Source organism: Oncorhynchus clarkii, chromosome 2 (assembly GCF_045791955.1).
Source record: "Oncorhynchus clarkii lewisi isolate Uvic-CL-2024 chromosome 2, UVic_Ocla_1.0, whole genome shotgun sequence".
Classification (NCBI taxonomy): Eukaryota; Metazoa; Chordata; class Actinopteri; order Salmoniformes; family Salmonidae; genus Oncorhynchus; species Oncorhynchus clarkii.
In genome coordinates this window covers 21720907-21748533 of record NC_092148.1, presented here as the reverse complement: position 1 = coordinate 21748533, position 27627 = coordinate 21720907, and the positions used below count along the sequence as shown (strand labels likewise).

The 27627-nt window shown below is 47.5% G+C and overlaps 1 protein-coding gene across 4 annotated transcripts in view; it reads right to left on the bottom strand.

The window, feature by feature from the left end:
- LOC139424350 (nectin-2-like) overlaps window positions 1-27627 on the bottom strand; it is a 64233-nt gene that overhangs the window by 29291 nt on the left and 7315 nt on the right. For all 4 annotated transcript variants that reach the window (XM_071176116.1, XM_071176101.1, XM_071176106.1 and 1 more), the window contains 5 exons: window positions 4931-5040; window positions 4339-4588; window positions 1949-2257; window positions 1705-1822; window positions 1235-1383 (listed from right to left, as the gene is read on the bottom strand). In XM_071176116.1, coding sequence (XP_071032217.1) covers window positions 1235-1383; window positions 1705-1822; window positions 1949-2257; window positions 4339-4588; window positions 4931-5040 — 936 coding nt within the window. The remainder of the gene's footprint in view (window positions 1-1234; window positions 1384-1704; window positions 1823-1948; window positions 2258-4338; window positions 4589-4930; window positions 5041-27627) is intronic.

The window sequence follows — 27627 nt, the reverse complement described above, 5'->3', positions numbered from 1 at the left end:
ACCCATACCTGTATCCAGCCCTGTACCCATACCCAGCCCTGTACCCATACCTGTACCCAGCCCTGTACCAAGCCCTGTACCCATACCCAGCCCTGTACCCAGCCCTGTACCCAGCCCTGTACCCATACCCAGCCCTGTACCCAGCCCTGTACCCAGCCCTGTACCCGTACCCAGCCCTCTACCCGTACCCAGCCCTGTGCCCGTACCCGTACCCAGCCCTGTGCCCATACCCAGCCCTGTGCCCATACCCAGCCCTGTGCCCATACCCAGCCCTGTGCCCATACCCAGCCCTGTGCCCATACCCAGCGCCCATACCCAGCCCTGTGCCCATACCCAGCCCTGTGCCCATACCCAGCCCTGTAAAACCCCGTGGGACTGCATGGGGACGTCCGTTATGTTCCAGAGATGCTAGTGGCTCATCAGAGAGAACACATTAGTACCATGGGAAGGTGAGGGACGGAGCGGGGGAGGTGAGGGACGGAGCGGGGGAGGTGAGGGACGGAGCGGGGGAGGAGGTAGAGGAGTGGTGGCTTTTAAAACATTCACTTGTGAATTGCCCTTTTTATCCATTTGTCCTGCATTCCCAAGTGGCAGCACAAAATGATGTCTTTTTTTTATAAGAGAGTAAGGTGGAACTCGTGGAGGGGATAGATGGACGGAGTGATATTTATTTAAATGGGCGCGGTCGACCGAACATATTTTTCAAGTGGTGTAGTGGTTGTCTAGTCACAGTACACAACAAGGAGATAGCAAGGTTGAGTTTCAGTCCAGTCCTACGCAAACCATACCCTCAAATAAACCCTGCCAGTGCGTGGAGACCTGAAACTGTCTCTGATGATGATTCATTCCATCCTACCAGTAGATGAACAGACGAGTAGAGCTCAAACATCACAGCTAGGATCCATAGGTATGAACAGAAGGAGAGGATTGCATGCAAACAAGGAGGGATGGGTGATAAAGTTTTAAAGGGTAGAGGATGGATAGATGGAAAACCCAAACGGAGGAATAGAGGCCCAGTAAACTGCCCCCCAACCACTAACCCCAGGGACAGAGCATGCTGCTCTCCCTGACTACAGGCAAGCATCACACACCCTCTGTGTGTGTGTGTGTGTGTGTGTGTCCCAGTATGCCTGCATGTGTAGTAAGTGTGTTTTCAGGTGTGTGTCCAGGTGTGTTTGTAGCATAGCACGCAGATGTGTATGATTACAGTCATTTCAGGTGTGTGTGGACTCACCTCTGACCATAACAGTGACCTGGTCCTTGCCGGTGCCCAAGCGGTTCTTGACCTCGCAGACGAAGGTTGTGTTGGCCTGCTCATCCACCTTCAGCACGGTCAGCACGTTTTCTTTTACCTGCACTGTGTCTGGCATCTGACCGGACATACTGGGGGTAGAGGAGAGGAGGAGAGGGTGGAAAACATAAGTACTGGAACCTGGCCCAGATCTCCCTACTTCCAACTGACCTTTTCATACGTAGAAAAACTTAATTGTTTTTGTTGGCTTATTGTTTCTACTGGGGTTAAACTCCACTATGGAAAGTTGCACCATTTCTCCATCATCAAGGTAAGAGGCCAGTGGCTGTCAAGTTCATCATTATTATCATAATACTATCTGTGGTTTTAGTGGCCTGTGGATAGAGTGATAATTAAAGAAGGAGAGAAAGAGACCAGGATACAGACTGACATAGACACGGACAGACACTCACGTTTTCCATGTGATGGTGGTAGGAATGGGATTGGCAGTAGCCCGACAGGTCAGAGCCACGTTGGTCCGACCCATGTACCAGTTATTATCATAGTCCACGATGGTCACCTGTGGGGGGTCTGAGAGAGAGAGGTTAATTAGTGTGACTTCCCACACAGAGAAAATAATTGTATTTGGATGTATATGCAACATTAAAAAGGTCTGACTATACAGTCTGCATGAGTAAGTGTGTGCAGTGGCCTTACATTCGATGGCCAGTTTCATCAGGAAGCTCTCAGGCTTGGCCTGGGTTCGATGGGACACCAAACAGCTGATGTCTTTGCCGTTGTCTGCTGCTGTGGGAACCAGCATGTACTGGCTGGATACCGTCACGGTGTTGTCAGCGCCCGCCGTAGAGGCGGAGGTAGCGTTGCCGTTGACAGCTGTCACCCATGCGATCTGGGCAGCAGGGCGACCATCGGCCGACTCACAGCGGGCCACAACAACTGGCTTGGCTCCCGCGGCGACAGTAGAGGCTATCACTGTTACCCCGGAGGCAGAGTTCCTGGGTTTGGCTGATGAAGGGAAGAGAGAATAATTAATGAATACCAATATTGATAAACGACTAGACCGGCGAAAACAAGACAGACTAACTGTTTGTTCCTTCCCTCTCCATGGCTGTTGAATGTGAGTAGAGCAATCAGGACAAGAGCCGACACCAAGCATGACAAGCAGCCGGATCAATAAACGCCAGAGGGGAGAGAGGGGAGCTGCGCCCAGGTTAGAGCAATGATTCTAACGCATTAACAGAAACACAATTTATCTGACAATACTAGTTCTAATTAGAGGTTGACCGATTAATCGGAATGGCCGATTAACTAGGGCCGATTTCAAGTTTTCATAACAATCGAAAATCGGTATTTTTGGACGCCTATTTAGTTCTTTTTTTACACCTTTATTAAACGAGGCAAGTCAGTTAAGAACACATTCTTATTTTCAATGACGGTCTAGGAACGGTGGGTTAACTGCCTTGTTCAGGGTAGAACAACAGATATTTACCATGTCAGCTCAGGGATTCAATCTTGCAACCTTACGGTTAACTCGTTCAACGCTCTAACCACCTGCCTCACGAGGAGCCTGACTGTTACGCGAATGCAGTAAGAAGCCAAGGTAAGTTGCTAGCTAGCATTAAACTTAATCAATCATAATCACTAGTTATAACTACACATGGTTGATGATATTACTAGTTTGTCTAGCGTGTCCTGCTTTGCATATAATCGATGCAGTGCGCATTCGCGAAAAAGGACTGTCGTTGCTCCAACGTGTACCTAACCATAAACACCAATGCCTTAAAATCAATACACAGAAGTATATATTTTTAAACCTGCATATTTAGCTAAAAGAAATCCAGGTTATCTGGAAATATTAACCAGGTGAAATTGTGTCACTTCTCTTGCGTTCATTGCACGCAGAGTCAGTGTATATGCAACAGTTTGTGCCGCCTGGCTCATTGGGAACTAATTTGGCAGAATTTTACGTAATTATGACATAACATTGAAGGTTGTGCAATGTAACAGCAATATTTACACTTAGGAATACCATCCGTTAGATAAAATACGGAACGGTTCCGCATTTCACTGAAAGAATAAACGTTTTGTTTTCGAAATGATAGTTTCCGGATTCGACCATATTAATGACCTAAGGCTCGTATTTCTGTGTGTTATTATGTTATAATTAAGTCTATGATTTGATAGAGCAGTCTGACTGAGCGACGGTAGGTACCAGCAGGCTCGTAAGCATTCATTCAAACAGCACTTTCCTGCGTTTTGCCAGCTGCTGTTTATGACTTCAAGCCTCTCAACTCTCCGAGTAACTGATGTGAAATGGCAAGCTAGTTAGCGGGGTGCGCGCTAATAGCGTTTCAAATGTCACTCGCTCTGAGACTTGGAGTGGTTGTTCCCCTTGCTCTGCATGGGTAACGCTGCTTCGAGGGTGGCTGTTGTCAATGTGTTCCTGGTTCGAGCCCAGGTAGGAGCGAGGAGAGGGACGGAAGCTATACTGTTACACTGGCAATACTAAAGTGCCTATAAGAACATCCAATAGTCAAAAGGTATATGAAATACAAATGGTATAGAGAGAAAAAGTCCTATAATAACTACAACCTAAAACTTCTTACCTGGGAATATTGAAGACTCATGTTAAATTGAACCACCAGCTTTCATATGTTCTCATGTTCTGAGCAAGGAACTTAAATGTTAGCTTTCTTACATGGCACATATTGCACTTTTACTTTCTTCTCCAACACTTTGTTTTCGCATTATTTAAACCAAATTGAACACGTTTCATTATTTATTTGAGGCTAAATTGATTTTATTTATGTATTATATTAAGTTAAAATAAGTGTTAATTCAGTATGTTTGTAATTGGCATTATTACAAATAAATACATTTTTAAAAATGAAAATCGTCCGATTAATCGGTATCGGCTTTTTTTTGGTCCTCCAATAATCGGTATCGGCGTTGAAAAAAATCATAATCGGTCGACCTCTTCTTCTAATAGCAATTAAACTGCACAGGCAGGGTAGAGGTCGGAGGAGGCACGAGAGCACGTACACAGATACATAATAGAACATGGATACACACACATACAGCCCTACCTAGCATAACGAGGGAGGTGACACCCTGTTCGTTGCCGCTGGGGTAGGTGGCGTATTCACAGATGTATTTCCCCTCGTCAGTCATCTTGACGTCCGAGATCTGGATGGAGGGGTTGCTGAGGGAGGGGGGCTCCGTCGTGAAGCGGACCCGCCCCTTCAGGGGCGATGTGGGGAAACTTGCCCCAAATTTAGGGTGGTACACGGCGATGTTGAGCCGCTCGCCCTCCTTCGGCTCATAGATCCAGGACACCTGCGTAGTAGAGTCAATCCAGCAACCTTTCAGTTACTGGCCCAACTCTCTAAACACTAGACTACCTGCCGCCCCACTACAGTAGATAAAAGCTTTCAAATCAAATAGCATATCAGACAATCCATGTACAGTGCATGTAAACTTGGATGATCAAGTGTCTTAATAATAATGTAGAATGTTCTCTTGAGGTCTCTAATGGTCATGGATGTAAATTGTTATGACGGTAAAAGCCATGAGTCCAGACATTAGTTCCTGTATGTGTGTCTGATCATTTAGGACTTTCTTCTCATGTTGTAAAAACATATCCATTTGTCTACATATGAGTTCCTGTCTGACACTGACCTGTGTGAGCTGTATCCCTCCAGCGTCTGCGAAGGCACACCTCAGGTTGACCGCCTGGCTGGGGTAGGACATCACTTCCGGTTCCACCTTCACCTGCTGAGACAATGCCCCTGGGAGGAAGAGGAGAGAACGTTAGAGCACCTTCCTGTTTTCCCCTTCCTGTTCTTCGTCAGAGGCCATGAAGGAGAGGAAGCTTGTTGAGTCTATTGAGACCAGGCCCCAGCCTGCCTGATGAGGAGAGGAAGCTTGTTGGCACTATTGGGACCAGGCCCTAGTCTGTCCGATGACAGATTATAGTTCTGTGGAATCGTCTGGTACACCATTAAGACTACCTACAGTAAGCAAGTAGGTCAACGCTCCAGGAGTGTGCTGGGGGGGGGGGGGGGGCGGCCGCCCCCCCCCCCCCCCCCCCCAATTCTAGCAATGAGTGGAGGAAACAGGACATGTAGTGATGAGGAAAAAGCCCAATCCGCTCCACACAGGTCATAAATCATTTGGATGGCTTATGCTTATCTAGAACCAGCTATTTACTCTGGGCTCACACACACACACTGTGTACAAGGATTGGTGTGTGTTTGTGTACATGTTTTCCTACATTATCAGGACCACAGCGTCCTGACAAGTCACCAGAGGGAGTCTTTCATGCATGTCTGCGTGAAAATGTAATTAACTGTATGAATGAGTGTGCATCGGTGTGTGTCTGGTCTACCTATTCTACGTAAAGACAAATTATCGGCTGCGACACACCTGTCAATGTTTACCAACATTTCAATCTCTCGCTCTCTGCGTGTATGTGTTCCCATATTATATAGCCACAGGCTTCTTAACATGAAGCACTCACCCACGTGATTGATACCGAAATCAATTTTAGCATCATAACTGGTTCTACTGGTTTGTTCATCCGCTCTGAGTGGAGAAACAGAAACTAGAGAAGAAGGTGGGGTGGAAAACACACCATCCCTATAGAGACACGAGTCAAAGGCCCGGACTGACAGTCTTCTCTGGTGGTGGTTATGAGCAATCCACACAGCCTACCTCTGCTACCATGGTCTTTAAACACACAGAGAGAGCGAAAAGATAGCGAAAGAAAACAAGCAAGGCATTTCCTAGAATTACCCACCGACTCTCCCAGCACCAACCCAATGTCAGACTCAAACCACAAAATAACCCTTCTGCAACCACATAACCTCTTTAGAACCACCTGGAGACTCTGCTGCCATGATCCAAGAGCCAGAAGCACTGGTATTCCCCTCATGAGGGGTGAAGGGTTCAGAATCTGAGTGTGTTCTAGCTGGATCCTGGTGCCTCTCCAGACCTTGAAGACCAGTGTGTATTGTGTCCTAGTGTAGGGGCCTACTGCTGTGTGATCTAGGTGTTTGGGAGGGATCAGGCAGCAGCCTGACTTCAATCCACCTGCAGGAGATAGACCAACTACAGATTAGCTCTGGGACCTGCTCGGCTCTAGTGAGGGAAGGAGGGAAGCATGGAGGGCTATTGAAACCCAGGATTGCTCGTCTCCACTGGGGAGTATTAATTGAGTCAACCTTGCACGCCACAGGTCATTACACAGACCTGTATTGATGTGTGCGCGCACACACACACACATTTTGTAATCCCAGGGAGGCAGGCAGGCAGGAAGTAAGGCAGGCAGAAAGCCCAGAGGGACAGGGCTGAGGAAAGCCTGCCTGCTGTCAGTCACAGACAGAGCAATAAGAGGAAAACCAACCCAGTTTAACTCTCTCCAAGATGAGAGGGGGATGAGAGGAAAGGAATGGTTTGAGACATCCAACCCCCCCAGGGATATAAAATATAACCCACCCCCTGAAATGACTAACCCCCCGGGGTTGTAGACTATCATTAGAACGACAAGAGTTGACTAGATTATTTATGATGTGTGTGCTGTGTTGCTAAGGTAAGGATGCCTTAAACAGAAAACGAATATTAGAAGAGAACAAATTACAATGGAATATGTATAAAAGAGATCGAGAGAGAGAGGATTGAAGTCTGGAACCAACAAGACCCTGTACATCTTCTACCCCCAAGCAATAAGACTATTTTAGGAGTTTGTTTAAATCAGCTTCTTGATATATCACACCAGGCAGGTGGATGGATAATCTTGGCAAAGGACAAAATGCTCACTAACAGGGATGTAAACAAATTTGGCCACAAAAATAAGCTTTTGTTACGCTGCTGTTACTGTTTAGTCTATCCTGTTACTGTTTAGTCTATCCTGTTACTGTTTAGTCTATCCTGTTACTGTTTAGTCTATCCTGTTACCTAGTCCCCTTTTCGATTACATGTCTTTTCTCCCTCTCTGCATTGTTGGGAAGGGAAGGAGAGAAAGAGAAGGTTGGAGGGAAGGAGAGAAAGAGAAGGTTGGAGGGGAGGAGAGAAAGATAAGGTTGGAGGGGAGGAGAGAAAGAGAAGGTTGGAGGGGAGGAGAGAAAGAGAAGGTTGGAGGGGAGGAGAGAAAGAGAAGGTTGGAGGGGAGGAGAGAAAGAGAAGGTTGGAGGGGAGGAGAGAAAGAGAAGGTTGGAGGGGAGGAGAGAAAGAGAAGGTTGGAGGGGAGGAGAGAGAGAGAAGGTTGGAGGGGAGGAGAGAGAGAACAGAAGCTGTGTGTCAGTCAGTGCTGCTCTACTTTACTGTGCTTCAGTTTACCGCCTAAAGGACGGGTGACAACACGCCCACCAATACAAACACGTACACAGATTCAGCATCTAAAAGTAGCACATCAATGTTCAAGTCGGCATCCTAAGTACTGTCACCAATCATTATGTCTCTCCCTCTCACACACCCTAAGAGCAGTGACACCCCTGCTATATTAACCCCTTCCTCTCGGCGCTCTGCCTGACATTTACATATTTCCCACCATGCCTTTGATGGAGGGAAAACAGATCAGAAAAAGAGGAGAGGTGTGCCAGGAGGATGGAAGGATGAGAGGAGGAGAGACAGCTAGGAGATGTCAAAGTGATGCAGGATGAGTGGACAGCAAAAGAGAGCGTGGGATGAAAAGTTGAAAGAGAGGGTGAGAGGAAGAGAGAGAGTGTGAGAGAGAGGGACTGACAAAGGGAGAGAGCAGGGTGAGAGTGATGAGTGAAGGAAGGGACATGAGGGAGGAATGGATAGAACAGGGTATAAGGAATGGAGGGGGAGGGAAAGAGGGAGAAACTGGAGATACCTCGAGAGAAGGGGAAGCAATGAACAAGGTTGATGAGCGACAGAGAGAGAAAGAGAAGAGCGAGAGGGGAGATAGACAGGGAAAGGGAGGGAATCAGTGCATGGAGAGAGGAATGACAGAAAGAAAGAGGAAAGGGGAGAGGTAAGGAGCAGTAAAGGAGAGCAAAGGTAGACTACACACACATGACCTTGAGAGAAAATGAGGACTGTCTCAGAATAGAGAGAGGGCAGAGAAACAGTGGGAGTATGACACACACAGACACCATTTGAACAGCCGTGGCTTTAAAGGGAACATACGCCAATTACCCTTTCCCCGCTTGTCTGCCTCCCTGCCCGCTTGTCTGTCTGCCTCCCTGCCCGCTTGTCTGCCTGCCTCCCTGCCCGCTTGTCTGCCTGCCTCCCTGCCCGCTTGTCTGCCTGCCTCCCTGCCCGCTTGTCTGCCTGCCTCCCTGCCCGCTTGTCTGCCTAGCTCCCTCCCCGCCTGCCTGCCTAGCTCCCTCCCCGCCTGCCTAGCTCCCTCCCCGCCTGCCTAGCTCCCTCCCCGCCTGCCTAGCTCCCTCCCCGCCTGCCTAGCTCCCTCCCCGCCTGCCTAGCTCCCTCCCCGCCTGCCTAGCTCCCTCCCCGCCTGCCTAGCTCCCTCTGTCGATCTGTTGCCTGCTTACCTCCCTCCCTTCTTACATCCCTCCTGAAACTTCTTACCTCCGTGTCGGTCTGTCTGCCCGCTTACCTCCCCTCCCCGTCCGCTTACCTCCCCGTCCGCTTACCTCCCCGTCCGCTTACCTCCCCGTCCGCTTACCTCCCCTCCCCATCTACTTACCTCCGCTTACCTCCCCGTCCGCTTACCTCCCCTCCCCATCTACTTACCTCCGCTTACCTCCCCGTCCGCTTACCTCCCCTCCCCATCTACTTACCTCCGCTTACCTCCCCGTCCGCTTACCTCCCCTCCCCATCTACTTACCTCCGCTTACCTCCCCGTCCGCTTACCTCCCCTCCCCATCTACTTACCTCCGCTTACCTCCCCACCCCATCTACTTACCTCCGCTTACCTCCCCACCCCATCTACTTACCTCCGCTTACCTCCCCGTCCGCTTACCTCCCCGTCCGCTTACCTCCCCGTCCGCTTACCTCCCCTCCCCATTTACTTACCTCCCCATTTACTTACCTCCCCTCCCCATTTACTTACCTCCGCTTACCTCCCCTCCCCATCTACTTACCTCCGCTTACCTCCCCTCCCCATCTACTTACCTCCGCTTACCTCCCCGTCCGCTTACCTCCCCGTCCGCTTACCTCCCCGTCCGCTTACCTCCCCGTCCGCTTACCTCCCCTCCCCATCTACTTACCTCCGTGTCGGTCTGTCTGCCCGCTTACCTCCCCTCCCCGTCCGCTTACCTCCGCATCGGTCTGTCTGCCCGCTTACCTCCCCTCCCCGTCCGCTTCCCTGCATCCCTGCCTGCTGCTGACCTGAATCAGTGTGTGACTGAGTGAGGGAGTGAGGCTGATGGCTAATGGTTCTCTTGTCCTGTCTGATGGTCACTGTGATGCAGCACAGTCCATCTCCAGCCCCAAAGAGGCCAGATATTTACAGAGTAACACCACATCCCCAGTATTCACTAGACCATTTACTGGCCAAAACAAGCATTCAGCCTACTGTCTAATACCATGCAGGCTTAACCCTCAAACAGTATTTCCTGCTGTGTGTGATCTAGTCTCAAGTCCTGTTCAGTAGGGACGAAACTGAAAACATTTGGAAATTGAGTGAAGCAGGGAGGTTCAGCCTGCATGTGTCCAATAAGAACAAAGACTAAACATTGTGCTGCGATGTATCCTACTGAGAATGGCCTTGTACATTAGCCCCTGTGCTACCCTGTTCTCTACAGAGCTCTGTGGTGGTCCATTTGTCCAATCATCCTGGACCTTGATTTATTTGATTACATACATTAGCTGCTGCACTCCCTCTGGTATTCAACCAAACACATGTAGCCTTCTAGCTCCTCAGTGTGATCCTGTGGGCTGGCCAGTGGTTTGTCTCTGGGCTTGGAGCCAAATAACCTGCATCTCCGCAAGTACTCTGACTGCCAATGTGTCACTGACATCCGTCCCAGATTGCACCCCATTCCCGATATAGTGTGCATTTAGAGCCCTGCAGGCCATGGTCAAAATAGTGCACTACATTGGGAATAGGGTACTATTTGGGACAAACGCCTGTGACTGGGCTAATAAATTAGTCTAATAAGTAGTTGCTGCTGTAGGCTGTGTGATGGCGAGGGAGAACATACATTAGTCTTTGTGCCTTCTGGTCTAGGAGAATAACAACCTTGATACAGGCTACAGTGGTAGAATCTACAGTAACTGTGTATAATGGCAGGCATTTGCCCTCTAAACTACACACTCTTCTCTCAAAGTAACAGCAGAATTGGTACATTACAGCCTTATTCTAAAATTGATTTTTTTTTAATTAAAAAAATGTAATCTAAATATAAAACCCCATAATGACAAAGCAAAAACAGGTTTCAAATTTTTTGCAAAGTTAATAAAAATAAACTGAAATAAGTATTCACATCTTTTGCTTTGAGACAAGAAGCATCTGAGGTCCTGTTTCCATTGATCATCCTTAAGATGTTTCTACAACTTGATTGGAGTCCACCTGTGGAAAATTCAATTGATTGGAAATGATTTGGAAAGGCACACACCTGTCTATAGGTCTCCACAGTTAAGAGTGCATGTCACAGTAAAAACCAAGCCATGAGGTCGATGGAATTGTCCGTAGAGCTCTGAGACAGGACTGTGTCGAGACACAGATCTGGGGAAAAACATTTCTGTAGCATTGAAGGTCCCTAAGAACACAGTGGCCTCCATCATTCTCAAATTGAAGAAGTTTGGAACCACCAAGACTCTTCTTAGAGCTGGCCGCCTGGCCAAACCGAGCAATCGGGGAGAAGGGTGTTGGTCAGAGGGGTGATCAAGACGGTGGATAAATATTCAGTCATATATAGACTACTCAGAGACCAATCCGGTAGTGAGGTTGCATGGGTTCTAAGCCAGGTGAAAGAGTCTCTCTCTCAGGGTAAAGTGACTAGGCAACAGGATAGATAATACACAGTAGCAGCAGCTTAAGTGGTGTGTGTGTGGGGCATCATGTTGTGTATGTGGGCATGTGTGTTCCCCCTGTCTGTTTGCATACCAAAGCTTGTTTGCTTACATGCTTTGTATTAGAGTTTGATCTGTAGGGAATATGTTAATATTTCTGCAAAAAAGTAAAGTTACTTAAATTACACAAAAACTAAAAACTAAAACCAGTTAATTTAAATAGTTAGTATGCCTCCAACTGAAATGCCTTCCAGCAGGATCTGACAGGGGCCTCCAGTCCCTTTTAATACAGGGACCCCAGCAGGATCTGACAGGGGCCTCCAGTTCTTTTTACTACGGGGACCCCAGAAGGAAATTACAGACTAAATGTATTACATGCTGTATCTCTGTGGATTTCCACCCTTCCCTCTCTCCCTCTACCCCCTCCTTCTCACCAGTTGTGCACATACCAGAGAGCAGAAGGTCAATTCTGGTCCAATGAGTTTGTTTGGATGGAGTGATCGTTGTAGGAGCAGACTTTGAATAAGGCTCCACCCCAAATGGCACCCAATTCCCTAAATACAGTAGGGTACAACTTTTGACCATGGCCCATAGGGCATGCATCATATGACTGAGCGCAGCCATACAGTAGCTGAATTTAGTTTCAACAGTAGTGCACTAAATGTCCAGAGTAGCATAGTCTCCTGACCTACTAACATACAGTACTCAACTTTGACATGGTTTTGTACCATTCTGTACAGTACACACTACATCATTGAAGGAGGTGCAGGCAAAGCAAAGCCCAGTACTCAACTAAACAAACAAAAACATTTGCATAGAAACATGCCCATTCAACTCGAGCGGGCGCACACACCCCCCAAGCGGACACACGGCGAGGCCCAGGCAGGCACTCGTCTCTACAGGCTGAATTATTCATTTCCTGGTGAAAAGGAGCACAGCGCTCTCCTCTTCTCATACCTCCATTATTGATAAAGAGAAACATTTACACGGGGGGGGGGGGGGGGGGGGTTGTAAGATAGAGCGAGCAATATAAAGAAAGAGGATGGGGTTGTGACTCCAGAGAGACTACAGGAGGATGGACATGTGGTTGTGTTGTGGGCTTTTGTCTGGTTGTTGGCCTGTTCATGGTTGTTTACAGAGAACACTGCTCTCTTCAGCCAAATATACTGCTGCTACTGCATGACTCAGTCCCTCTGCTGTTATACTGCTACAGTCTCTACGGATGCGTGGGCCCAGGTCAAACGTAGTGCACTATAAAGGGAATAGGGTGGCATTTGGGACACAGCCTACTGCTACAGTACAGTCCACCTCTCCTCTGGGACTGTCTGGCCATGACAGCTTTGTTCTAGCTCCACTTTATTTCAGTCCAGGTCCTCCCTCTGTCGCACGCTTTATCCTTCTAGCTTTGGTCTATCCTTGTTCATCTGGTTCTGGCCTAGTCTTCTCACTCCACCTCATTCCAACCGATACCTCCCCAGGGAGATCCTAGCTAACACAAACCAGACCTCAGATCAGTGTCAGGGGAAACTTCAAGTAGTAACCCCTAAATACAGACTCGGGATCAGTTTCTCAAAACCTTCCCTGGTCTCTTTCTTAATTCTAGCCTTGTCCTACACTTATTTAGCGAGTCTAGCAGGCTGCCAGCTTCAGCAAAAAAACACCGGTGCCCCAATATATCTCTCACCCAGTCTGTCTGTCGTCTGCCACCATCTCACCTCCAGAATAGAGTTACCATCAATTATACAGGTCTAGGATCACAGGGAGTGGCAGGTGATCAGGTAGACACAAGCTACACCAGACAGGTACTTCTCCAAAAGGTTAAGTTATGGACATAAATATACACAATTGCAACTTTATCAAGTGCTGGCCTTTTGTACTACTCAAAACTGTCTGCATTCTATGAGTGTGTGTGTGAGAGAGAGAGAGAGACTCCATCCTTCCTGAGCAGTGTAACAATGTGAATATAACAAGGGGATATGTTTGGTTACAGTGTAGGTGTTGAGCTTTGATTCATCTGCTGTATAAAATCACTCCTGGGGTTTAATGAGACATTCCATGACAACACCTCAGTTTACACCTTGTCGACAACACAAACAGCGGTGTTGCCGCACTCCCTTTTTGCCATCGGTTACATTCAACTTTAATTCACCTTGGGCCGTTTCCCAGCTGCTCTTCCTGCTTTGTCAGAGCCGTCACTCAACCCTAATTACACATGCCCATTGGTCGCCGTCATGGCTTGAAAGGGTCCGTCCCCCAATCAAAGACACGGGAGACCAATCCAATTGCTGATACTTTTAGAGGATTCAAAGAGTGTACATCAGGAGGTAGACAACCCTGGTCCTGGAAGACAACCCTGGTCCTGGAAGACAACCCTGGTCCTGGAAGCTAACCCTGGTCCTGGAAGCTAACCCTGGTCCTGGAAGCTAACCCTGGTCCTGGAAGCTAACCCTGGTCCTGGAAGCTAACCCTGGTCCTGGAAGCTAACCCTGGTCCTGGAAGCTATAGGCTCTTCATGTTTTTGATTTAACTGGCCTGGAAGACCAGGTGGCAATCACTGAACTGATCAATTAGCTAAGTTGGTCAGGGCTGCGTTCAGTATAGAAAAACGTAATAGAACCTTCTATTGAAGTGAAACGGTGCAGGGCTGAACAACCAGTTAAACAGGGAGGAGTTGGGAGTTCAAAATGCACCGCTGCCCTTTAAATACGTCAGTCCTTACTTCAAGACCCGACACACCTACCGAACGGAGAAAACCTATCTCAGAGTTCGTTCAAGAACGTACAAGAACATTTTGGGAAAACTTGTTGTTCCGTAGAAACCGTTCCACAACATAGCACATATTCAAGCTAACTACACGCACCCCTGGTGTGGTGCCTAGTTGGAACAAAATCCTACAGTACCTGAGGAACACAAGGAACAGGGCTACCTACCACTGGTGTATGTGATATATAGAGTGCATTAAACCACAATCTGTCTGACTGGAGTCACAGAACAGTTCCATTGTTCTGCTGTTTCTCTCAGGTCTGTTAGAACCAGTAGACGGATGGGTTCCCTCCTGCCATTGTTCCATTCTGAATAGGTGGCAGGTCACATGAAACCCAGGTAAAGTGATATAAGAAGAGAGGGATGGAGTAAAAGAGAACACAGCCTCCCTTCCTGTATGATCATAAACTGGGTTTAAATAGGAGCTTTAGTTTACATTGTAAGAGAGAATGGTGTGAACCAACCAAAAGTCCTATAGCACTTTCAATCAAACACCTCTACAGCACATATAGGGAGTTGGTATGTTACCTACGTCACTATGGTGACTGGCGCTGTGAACACCGTGTCCATCGTGAGCTAGTGAGTTTAAACAGTGTTATTAGTAAAGTAGTCCAAACGTTATTACATCACTGAGGGTTTATTAAAGCAACAATCATTTACCTGCCTCTCTTTGGGCTTTGCACACTGATCTAAGGCAAATGGCAGCACTCTGAAGATCACACAGGAGCAATAGTGCACACGATTACACACAGTCACACACCATCAGGCAGAAACAGTCACCCATCTACCAGTCATTACAGTTGGGAAGGGCTGCCTTTGTTGACTTGTCTGTTCTGTTAAGATTAGATTGAAGGATAGAGAGATGGAGGAGGGGAGAGATTGGATGGGGAAATAGGACACGGTCCCTAAATAGACCCTCTCTCATGGCCCTCCCAGTCCCAGTCATGCTCTGATGCCCTACTACCACAGGACCCATAGTCAGACTGTAATCAGTAACACACAGACAGAGGGACAGACAATTGAGGCTGTATTGTGTTGTAGCCTAATCCACCTTTCACTGTTTGTCATTTCTGTTCAAAAAAGGCAAATATGTTCACCCCCCCCCCCCCAAAACCAAGACCTGAAACTATTCATTCCGTTATCACAACTTGTTCTAATTTTGTTCACTAAAGGATGGAGACTCTTTAATTCTGCCATTAGTATCAACGTTCAGTTCTGATTTGGGCCAGAGGACATCTTCATGAAAAGGATTTTTTTTTAATCACACACACATTTTCTTCTCAAGCTATAACATACAGAGTCCAGTAGAATGGGTGGGTTAGTTCCCATCCAGAGTCCAGTAGAATGGGTGGGTTAGTTCCCATCCAGAGTCCAGTAGAATGGGTGGGTTAGTTCCCATCCAGAGTCCAGTAGAATGGGTGGGTTAGTTCCCATCCAGAGTCCAGTAGAATGGGTGGGTTAGTTCCCATCCAGAGTCCAGTAGAATGGGTGGGTTAGTTCCCATCCAGAGTCCAGTAGAATGGGTGGGTTAGTTCCCATCCAGAGTCCAGTAGAATGGGTGGGTTAGTTCCCATCCAGAGTCCAGTAGAATGGGTGGGTTAGTTCCCATACAGAGTCCAGTAGAATGGGTGGGTTAGTTCCCATACAGAGTCCAGTAGAATGGGTGGGTTAGTTCCCATACAGAGTCCAGTAGAATGGGTGGGTTAGTTCCCATCCAGTGGACTACATTCCTTACTAAGCAACACACGGGTCTTTTAGGACAACTTCCTGTTTCAGTGTGAAGGTTCAAATTTCAACAGAAAGTGCAACTGCAGAAACTGAACCCTGCCCAAACCGTCACCATCAAACCAAAACTGTTGGTCGTGAAAGTGAAAGTTTGTCTTACTCAGTCAACAACGTTCTCCGTATTTGTGTGGGTAAAAATGAACCACTGGTCTTTTAGGGGAAAGTCCTGTTTCAGTGTGAAGGTCAGATTTCAACAGAAAGTGCAACTGCAGAAACTGAACCCTGCCCAAACCGTCACCATCAAACCAAAACTGTCGGTCGTGAAAGTTTGTCTTACTCAGTAAACATTGTACTCCGTATTTGTGTGGGTAAAAATGAACCACAGTAAGAGGCAGCTATTTTCTACTGACTCAACACAGAATTTACAGATGTCTTCTCGTGTTATAAAATCACACCAAGTGCCACATCAAACGCTAGCTAGCTAATCACACACACTAGCTAATGAGTCAGATCCTCAAAGGAGAGCCAGGGAATGACTGATCCTTCCTTTGAATCTCCATCAGCCCAGGCAGGAATATTCAGATGAACAGCAGCTCTACAGAGAGAGGGAGAGGATGAAGGTCATAGGAAACCTGGAACCAGCTTGTCTGGTGAAATTGTATCTAAAAGTACAAGGGCAAAGTGGCATTCCATATCTCTGTTATCATGCTCTCTGTGCTCCACATGAGCAAAGTAGCATACACACACACACACACACACAGGAAGGGTATAAGCTTCATCTCTGCATCCTTTAAATTAGACTGCTTGTTGCGTTTCCCATGAAGGGATTTGAGCGACTGTTAAATTCCAGCTCCTGTGATATTCAGGAGCAGTCATTCCCACTTGGCGTTCCAGGGAGCAGTCATTCCCACCTGGCGTTCCAGGGAGCAGTCATTCCCACCTGGCGTTCCAGGGAGCAGTCATTCCCACCTGGCGTTCCAGGGAGCAGTCATTCCCACCTGGCGTTCCAGGGAGCAGTCATTCCCACCTGGCGTTCCAGGGAGCAGTCATTCCCACCTGGTGTTCCAGGGAGCAATCATTCCCACCTGTTGTTCCAGGGAGCAGTCATTCCCACCTGGTGTTCCAGGGAGCAGTCATTCCCACCTGGCGTTCCAGGGAGCAGTCATTCCCACCTGGCGTTCCAGGGAGCAGCGTTGATTAGGAGCGGATCTGCCACGCTGATCCCAGATTTCCACCCCAGATCAGAGCCCCATCAATCAGCATAGAGGGAGAAGGTCAGAGGAACTAATTACACACGTGGCAGCTAGTCTCACACCCCTAGGCCCGGGCAATGCCCCCAGTGCTCCAGACATCAGAATGACGAGACCCCCCTCCTCCTTTTCAGGGAGCAAGAGCAATACATGACCTTCAATGAGTTTCTCAGGTACTGTAAGGAACCCAATACACATAACCTTCTATGAGTTTCTCAAGTACTGTAAGGAACCCAATACACACTGACAGCTGACTACACTTGACGTGATGACATGTCTATCAATGTCTAGTTCAGGCCACAACAAGCCCCTCAATACTACAGTAACGTCAACACTACAGTATAGTATAGTCAACAGCAGTCAATACTACAGTATAGTATAGTCAACAGCAGTCATTGGCTTTATGTGACCGGCAATCAATCCTCCAACACCCTGCTTCATTCAGTCAGACTGGACATAGATCACAACCCAGTTGTGCTTTCAACCTAGCCAACGGAATTAGAGGGGAATGAGAGACAGTGAGAGAAATAGATGGAGACAGAGAGAGATGCTCCAGAGTTGAGCAACAGCTGCTGAGCATCACATCTGTTCAGAGCAGAGTCATCAGCAAACAGACTGAAACAGACCCCACGGAGCACTGACATAGGGAGAGAGGGATGATGAGAGAGAGAGAGAGAGATGGAGGAGGGAAATAGCATAGATGGAGATAGAGCCACAGCAACAACCAGCTACTCTGAAATCGAACAGGAATCTAGAAGCACATCTCTTCCTGCCTTTGCCTTCCTCAGCCCTTCACATCCCCCTCTCCCTTCCTTCCTCAATCGCTCGCTTCGTCATGTGAGACTGACAGAACAACAGAGGCCTGTGAGTGTGGAGATGAAAGGCTGGGGGTGGGGCGCATGTGTGTTCTCATGAATGAATGACCCCTCTTGCCATTCCCCCCCCCTCACACAATGCCCTATCCTTGACACAATGGCTAAAAACATATACACCATGGGGCAGGAGGTCACACTGTTAGACAAGGGGGAAAATCTATAGATTTACATATCAGGATATTATTTTTTACGTTATATCGTATTGACGGCAGTTGGTTGCACCAAGACTCCAGTATTTGCATAGCTTGTTCGCCATCTTGTTAAATAGGGCGCCAAATTGTTTTCAGCACTTTTCATTTCCATGACTGATCCAAACTCATTTTCTCATGGCTCTCTCGTCTCTCTGCAGCAGACATATGGTGAGAAATATGTTTGGACCATGGAATCGGCACCAAAGTATCGTGATCATATCTTATCGTGAGGTCCCTGCCAACTCCCAGCCCTACTGTGTGTGTCCTTACTGTCCCCCATCTCATGGGTGGTATTATCAAGTGAAACCCACTTCACCTCACATGTCTAATCTCATCTAAGTGCAGGTGAAACGCATGGCCTCATCCCAGCTCCAGCAACAATACTGGGTGTACTGAGCTATAGTGGCCATTACACTGTGAGGAACAGAACACAGTACTAGGAGAGGAACTCATTGTCCAGTCATGTCCGCATGCCAAATGGCACCCTATTCCTTTTATAGTGCACTACTTTTGACCAAGGCCCCCCGTGTCTATGGCCACAGACTGACAGAGGGCAGCTCTGTAGCAGGGTGCTCTACATCACATCATTTGGCAGCAAATGAAGGGAGAGAGCAGAGTAGTTTATGTTGATATCTCTCCATGGTCCCTGAGCAGAGCACACTTTACGTTCTATAGTGGGGTAAACAATTGCACTCCTTTGAGCTCTTCAGCTCTCCTCCTCCCCTCTTCTCTCTCCCTCGTCTCCTCCTCCTTTCTCATCCGCAACCACAAATAACAATCTACCCCACACAGCAGGCCCTTCCAAAATATTTACTCAGTTCTGTTCTGAATACAAAGGCCATTCTCCCACTGCCTCTGATGTCCCTCACACACACACTCTTACATTTGCTCTCCACTAGTGATGAGGGGAGAATCGATGCGGTTACCTATCGAGATATAATTTGATGATATCGTTTTGACAATATGCCAATATTATTTGTGCACTAGTTGGCTGTACCTGCACCAAAAATCCAGTATTTTTCCTTCATAACTTGTTCTCCATCTTCTTTTTAAATTGGGAGCCAATTTGTTTTCAGCACCTTTATACTTGTTTTATACTTGTTTTCTCATGTCTCTCTACTTGTCCCTCTGCAGCAGACATACAGTATGGTGAGCAATATGTTTGGAACATCAAATCGCAATACACATTGTATCGGCACCTAAGTATCGTGATAATATTGTATCTTGAGGTCTCTGGCAATTCCCAGCCCTAGGCTCCAGACACACACACACACACACGTTGGAATTCCTGCGTCTCTAGGCTCTCTCCTGCTGATCACCGCCAACTGTTCTACCACTCTGTTACTGCTCTCTAACGAGGACTGCAGGTACAGTACAGTAGGCCCCCTTGGCTTGTCGTGCGTGTTGCTCACACTCGCTATCCCACACAGACACTTCTAATTTCTCAGTGTTCACACCTCCTTTGTCCTCCATCTCTTCCTGTGCAGCTTGTGCCCTCCCTTTGTCTCTCATCATCCATCTTCACCTCTCTCCTCATCCATCTTCACCTCTCTTTGCCCCTCTTCACTCACCTCACATCTCTTTTCCCTTCCTCTCTCACACTCTCCTCCCTTCCTCCCCCGCTCCCCCTCTGACAGTCTCGGTGGTTCCACAGGCAGCACCTGTGTCTCATTACCACCACTGATGGTGTTGAAATGAGCTTCCCTTTCTCCTCTCTTCCCTATCCCTCTCTCCTCTCGTCTCCCCCTTTAGCTACTGCCAAGGCACATTTATCTCTGTGTGCTGAACAATTATCTACTTCTCGCTTTCCCATCCCTCACTTTCTTTCTCTCTATCTCCTGTCCGTTCAGCCATGGTCGACTGACTTCAGATGGTTGGGTTAGCTAGGTGTTCTGATGGTTGGGTTAGCTAGGTGGTTGGGTTAGCTAGGTGGTATGATGGTTGGTTAGCTAGGTGGTTGGGTTAGCTAGGTGGTATGATGGTTGGGTTAGCTAGGTGGTTGGGTTAGCTAGGTGGTTGGGTTAGCTAGGTGCTCTGATGGTTGGGTTAGCTAGGTGGTTTGGTTAGCTAGGTGGTCTGATGGTTGGGTTAGCTAGGTGGTCTGATGGTTGGGTTAGCTAGGTGGTCTGATGGTTGGGTTAGCTAGGTGGTCTGATGGTTGGGTTAGCTAGGTGGTTGGGTTAGCTAGGTGGTCTGATGGTTGGGTTAGCTAGGTGGTCTGATGGTTGGGTTAGCTGGTTGGGTTAGCTAGGTGGTTGGGTTAGCTGGGTGGTTGGGTTAGCTGGGTGGTTGAGTTAGCTGGGTGTATCATTCTATGGGGGTTTTGTTAACTCCAGCTACATATGCATGGTATGACAATGCCACCCCTTCATCTAAACCACAACTCGCATCACATATACTGAGTATACATAACATTAAGAACTAGAGGTCGACTGATTATGATTTTTGAACGCCGATACCGATTATTGGAGGACCAAAAAAGTTGATACCGATTAATCAGGCCGATTAAAAAAAAAAAAATGTAATAATGACAATTACAACAATACTGAATTGAACACTTATTTTAACTTAATATAATACATCAATAAAATCAATTTAGCCTCAAATAAATAATGAAACGTGTTCAATTTGGTTTAAATAATGCAAAAACAAAGTGTTGGAGAAGAAAGTCAAAGTGCAATATGTGCCATGTAAAAAAGCTAACGTTTAAGTTCCTTGTTCAGAACATGAGAACATATGAAAGCTGGTGGTTCCTTTAAACATGAGACTTCAATATTCCAAGGTGAGAGGTTTTAGGTTGTAGTTAATTTGGTATTTATAGGACTATTTCTCTCTATACCATTTGTATTTCATATACCTTTGTCTATTGGATGTTCTTATAGGCACTTTAGTTTTGCCAGTGTAACAGTATAGCTTCCGTCCCTCTAGTTAGCACGTGCTAACTAGCTAGCCATTTCACTTTGGTTACACCAGCCTCATCTCGGGAGTTGATAGGCTTGAAGTCATAAACAGCGCCATGCTTGACGCACAACGAAGAGCTGCTGGCAAAACGCACTAAAGTGCTGTTTGAATGAATGTTTACACGCCTGCTTCTGCCTACCACCGCTCAGTCAGATACTTGTATGCTTGTATGCTCAGTCAGATTATATGCAACGCAGGATACGCTAGATAATATCTAGTAATATCAACCATGTGTAGTTAACTAGTGATTATGATTGATTGTTTTTTATAAGATAAGTTTAATGCTAGCTAGTAACTTACCTTGGCTGACTGCATTCGCGTAACAGGCAGTCTCTTTGTGGAGTGCAACGAGAGTGGCAGGTTGTTATTGCCTTGGACTAGTTAACTGTAAGGTTGCAAGATTGGATCCCCCGAGCTTACAAGATGAAAATCTGTCGTTCTGCCCCTGAACAAGGCAGTTAACCCACCGTTCCTAGGCCGTCATTGAAAATAAGAATGTGTTCTTAACTGAATTGCCTCGTTAAATGAAGATTAAATAAAGGGTAGAAAAAAATAAAATAAAACGATTTCCGATTGTTATGAAAACTTGAAATCGGCCGTTCCGATTAATCGGTCGACCTCTATTAAGAACACCTACTTTCTCCATGACAGACTGACCAGGTGAAAGCTATGATGTCACTTGTTAAATCCACTTCAAATCAGTGTAGATGAAGGGGAGACAACTGACACATGGATTGTGTTTGTGTGCCATTCAGAGGGAGAGATGAGGACAAAATATAAGTGCCTTTGAACGGAGTATGGTAGTAGGTTGCAGGCGCACCGGTTTGAGTGTAAAGAACTGCAACGTTGCTGGATTTTTCACTCTCAACAGTGTGCATCAAGAATGGCCCACCACCCAAATGACATCTAGCCAACTTGACACAACTGTGGGAAGCATTGGAGTCAACATGGGCCAGCATCCCTGTGGAACGCCTTCGACACCATGTAGAGTCCATGCCCCGACGAATTGAGGCTGTTCTTAGAGCACAAGGGGGTGCAACTCAATATGAATGTTTTGTACCCTCAGTGTACAGCCGCTTAGCAGAGTGGTCGTCTCACATTCACTAACACCACAAATTCTGATTACACCAAAGATAGTCAGTTGTTCATAAGGACTATTACAACACTGGGACATACAAACAAGCTGAGTAGTGTTAGTTCACCTTCCCACGCTGTGAATATTAATTTGTTCTCATTATGTCGCTAAGCTGCGGTTGTCACATTGGACACCGCTTAATTATGTCATCAACAAGGGGACGAGACATGTACAGAAAGAGGGGAGAGGAGCTGTGGATGGGAATGCACGCTCTACAATAGAAGTGTGAATCAAAGTCTCATTATTATGCTTCAGTCTCTAGAATGAGCTGCAACTCTAAAGCTCTGCCTTATAAAGGCCAGTTCATACTCTAGTTACATTTGGCAGTACTATGAAATCAGCTTTAGTCCTAAGAGAGGACTTAGGAAAGTGTAAATCTTAGAATACTGAAATGGAACTGAACTAACTAACTGATGACATTGACAGAACACTGAAATGACTCAACGAACGCTGGAAGCCATTAGCCAAGTCATTAGCCATGTTTAGCTTGACAGGACTGTTCGGAGTCTTTTTCACAGGTTCCAAGGTACAGGCTGCTTGCTCTGTGACACTAGTGGCCATGGGGGAGAGAGGGAGAAGGAAGGGGAAACCAGGAAAGTTAAGGAAAGGAGGAACTGGGGACTTCACTAGGAACACAATGGCAGGCCTGTTTCAATAACAACAGTGTATAATTTACCCACCAATGGCTGGCTGGCCCACAGTACAACAGTAACTTGATATGAATGGAAGTATCTCACATCAAGGAAAGACATGATGCTGTTCTTCAATTCCCCAAATCCAACCTGCTGTAGAACCCAAGCTGGTACATTTAGGGGAAATGACCTGGCTAGACTTCACATCTGTGTATTGTGCTCTATAGCCCTTGTAACAGCACAGCAGTGTCCTGAGAGTGTAATAGGAGTTCTCAGAGGATTGAGTGTGGCCACAGCATCTCTGTGGGACATGTTAGTCCTGATAAAACCATACATCTGTTTCCCTTTCCTCTCCCTCACACAACCTCCCTCCTTCTCTAGGCAATCTGTGATTCAGCCCACCATTGAGCCTGAGGTTCTGTGAATACATTTTGTGTGTGTGTGTGTGTGTGTGTGTGTGTGTGTTGGAGGGACAGCCGAGTGCCATTCTGCAGCCAGGGTGAGGGAGGGAAGGAGGGAGGAGGGAGAGGGCTTGGGAAGATTGTTGGGAAATGTTGTTGCAATGTCACAGCAACTTAACCTTCAAAAACTGCCTTCTGGGACAGGAGCCGGGGAGGGAGGGAGAAAAAGGAACATTGTTAGGAGGCAGAGAGAGACTGCAATATAGAGGCAGCAATACACCATGTTGATAGGAAAGGCACCGTTACAAAACACTGAGGGAAAAGAAGCAACAAAGAGAGTAGTTTGTACTGACAGGCTTAAAGAGAAACTTCAAGCTTGATGTAGGTGAAAGAGAGGGAATAGAACAGAGAGGTGAGAGAGAAGAGAGCAGAGAAAGAAGGGAACCAAAGACATTAAAATTACAGCAGGAGAAATGAGGCAGTGGTGACTCAGGAAAGAGAAGTAGAAAGAGAAAAAAAGAAAGAGGGATGAGGGGAAGGAGGGACGGAAGGAGAGAGGGGCACAGACTAAGACAGGAGCTTACTGAACAGATGGATCAATTACAAGGACCAAATTACAGAGAGGAGGAAGTTAAGAAGCTACTCAGAGGAAATCAACAGAGAGAGACAGAGAGCGAGACAGAGCGAGCGAGCGTGCGGGAGTTCAGAGCGAGCGAGCGGGCGGGAGACAGAGCGAGCGAGCGGGCGGGAGACAGAGCGAGCGAGCGGGCGGGAGACAGAGCGAGCGAGCGGGCGGGAGACAGAGCGAGCGAGCGGGCGGGAGACAGAGCGAGCGAGCGGGCGGGAGACAGAGCGAGCGAGCGGGCGGGAGACAGAGCGAGCGAGCGGGCGGGAGACAGAGCGAGCGAGCGGGCGGGAGACAGAGCGAGCGAGCGGGCGGGAGACAGAGCGAGCGAGCGGGCGGGAGAGAGCGAGCGAGCGGGCGGGAGAGAGCGAGCGAGCGGGAGACAGAGCGAGCGGGAGACAGAGCGAGCGGGAGACAGAGCGAGCGGGAGACAGAGCGAGCGGGAGACAGAGCGAGCGGGAGACAGAGCGAGCGGGAGACAGAGCGAGCGGGAGACAGAGCGAGCGGGAGACAGAGCGAGCGGGAGACAGAGCGAGCGGGAGACAGAGCGAGCGGGAGACAGAGCGAGCGGGAGACAGAGCGAGCGGGAGACAGAGCGAGCGGGAGACAGAGCGAGCGGGAGACAGAGAGACAGCGAGCGGGAGACAGAGAGCGAGGGAGAGACATGGAGTAGGAGGACGGAAGATAAGTAGGAGGCATGGAGGGAGAGTGAGACATGGAGAAAGAAAAGCAGAAAGAGAGAGGGCGGGATAGAGCTACAGGAGGTAGATTGGATTCATTAGTTAGAGGGCTGGCAGAGGGCAGAAGGATAGAGGAATAGGAGTCAGAGACCCCACTGTGGCTGTGCAAGATGGATGGGATCAGCTATAGTGTGTGTGTGTGTGGGGGGCTCATTCAACACATAATTATATTTAGATGAAGTGCCAAGACTCTCTGTAGTAAACAAACACTTTGGTACACCCTGTTGACAAAACCCAGTGAGAGGAAAAGGCCAACCTGTCACTCCAGTCTTCTCCTATTCTGCTTTCTACCAGTCCTGGTGGCTGCAATGAATCTCAATGGTGATCATTCAGATAGGCTCATCTTTTGTAGAAATTCGAGCTGCAAAAGGTCATCATGAGGTTTGCTTTGGGTGGCAGTTGCATAACTACACTGTAATTGACAGAGGTGACATCTCAAATGGCACCTTATTCCCAAATATAGTGCACACTTGACTAGGACCCATAGGTCTCTGGTTAAAATGAGTACACTATGCCTCCCGGGTGGCGCAGTGGTTAAGGGCGCTGTACTGCAGCGCCAGCTGTGCCATCAGAGTCCTGGGGTTCGCGCCCAGGCTCTGTCGTAACCGGCCGCGACCGGGAGGTCCGTGGGGCGACGCACAATTGGCCTAGCGTCGCCCGGGTTAGGGAGGGCTTGGTCGGTAGGGGTGTCCTTGTCTCATCGCGCACCAGCGACTCCTGTGGCGGGCTGGGCGCAGTGTACGCTAGCCAAGGTGGCCAGGTGCACGGTGTTTCCTCCGGCGCATTGGTGCGGCTGGCTTCCGGGTTGGATGTGCGCTGTGTTAAAGAAGCAGCGGCTTGGTTGGTTGTGTATCGGAGGACGCATGACTTTCAACCTTCGTCTCTCCCGAGCCCGTACGGGAGTTGTAGCGATGAGACAAGATAGTAGCTACTACAACAATTGGATACTACGAAATTGGGGAGAAAAAGGGTTAAAAATAAAAAATAAAAAAATAATAAAAAAAGTAAAAGAGTACACTATATATGGAGCCACTGTTTCTGAGATTCAGAAGAACATGAGGAAATAGAAGACAACACACTGTGTAATATCTCAGATTTATCTTGAACCATTTAAACATAACTGAATGTGCTGTTCCTGCTCTTATCTCTGATAAAATGTCCCACACTAAATAAACTCCCACTTCACTGCCTAAATGTCTTCCCTGCCTGTAGCCCAGTAATACGGTGTGTCCTGTCTCCTGCTCTGAATAACTACTTCCCACCAATCTAAAAGCGCTGGATTGGTGGGGGCATGGGGTAATGGGAGTTTACACCATATTTCTTTCTTATATTTCCAATCAGGGAAGGGAACAAGTGCACACTTTGGGAAGAAGGAGCGATAACTTGGACATTAAATTCTTCACCATCAACAGCACATCAACAGCACATGTGATCATGTGGTTGGGTCTTGGGAGTGTCACCGTAAACAAGGTCCTCCCCCAGCCCCGTCTCTGTCTGTCCAGACAGGCTGGTAAGTGTGATTTTGACACAACCTTCTCAAACTGAGCTGTACGGAGATGCAGAGAAAAAGGCAACTGGGGGTGTAGAAGTGAGAGGTTGTGACATCACGGATAACATACAACACACTATGAAAAAACAAAGATGTGAAAGAGAGAGAGAGAGAACGGGAGAGCAAAGGTGGTGGTAACTGTCAAACTGACTTGGACACACAGACCGAGAGCCGTCAGCGCGAGACCTACATCTGTTCAATAAAACATATGGAACCTGGTCGATACAGGATCAATAACACAAACCACGCTCTACATCTGGACACATTAAGGTGACTGCTAATGACAACGGAAACGCGTGTCTGTCCATGTGTGTAGCTTGGACAATGTCAAGGCCTCAAGTGCCATACACATCTGCTGAGTGTCAAGACAGAGGATTTTACAGATGGAGAAGGAGGAAGGTGAGAGGGAAAGACGAGAAGTGTGTGAGGAGAAAGATGTTAAGAAGAGAGAAAGGTTAGGGATAATTGGCCCAACTCCATCAGTGATAGCTGGGTGTCACTGTTAAAGTGTCAGAGGGATGATGCTAAATTACAAATGAGCAGATCCTGCCCCCCTATCCCTCTCCTCCAAATCCCCTTATCCCTGTGCCAAGTTGCCACTGTGAGGAATTTAAAAGTATGATGTCATCCCCCACTAACGCTGCCCCCTTCATTCCAACTGCACCCACCCCTCTAGGCCCTACTACCCCCCCACCATCCCTCAGCCCCCTTAACCAGCAGCAGAGTCCTAGTGCTTTGGTTGGTGGATGGGGTCCAGTGGTGTAAAGTACTTAAGTAGTACTTTAAAGTATTTTTTCTTAAGTTGTTTTTTGGGGTATCTGTACTTTATATTTTTGACTACTTTTACTTCCCTACATTCCTTAAGAAAATATTGTTATTTTTACTCCATACATTTTCCCTGACACCCAAAAGTATGTTACATTTTGAATGCTTAGCAGAGCAGGAAAATGGTCTAAATCACACACTTAGCAAGACAACATCCCTGATGATCCCTTCGGTCTCTGATCTGGCATAAATAAGGAATTTGAAATTATTTTTTACTTTAGATAGTTAAAACCAAATACTTCTAGACTTATTCAAGTAGGATTTTACTGGGTGACTTTCACTTTTGTCATTTTCTGTTAAAAGGTATCTTTACTTTTACTCAAATATGACCCCCAATGACCTCAGCAGAGCTATGTTTTTGTAAACCCTTCCACTCCCATTCATCTTAGTGGCATTTGGCATTCCTTAAAAAGGGGGGAGGGGGTTCTAATTCTTCTCCCTTTGATTGGATGGAAGGCCTCCAATCTGGCAACACTGCCAAGCAAACACAAACACTCCCAGTGGGGATCTCTGTAAGATCTCATCGTGGGCAGGGACTGGGAGACGAGTCAGAATCGAGGGAAAGATGAACGGAGCAAAGTACTGAAAGATCCTTGATGAAAACCTGCTCCAGAGCACTCAGGACCTCAGACCAGGGCAAAGGTTCACCTTCAACAGGACAACAACCCTAAGCACACAGCCAGGTGTGCAGGTGTGGCTTCAGGACAAGTCTCTGAATGTCCTTGAAAGGCCAAGCCAGAGCCCGGACTTGAACCTGATCT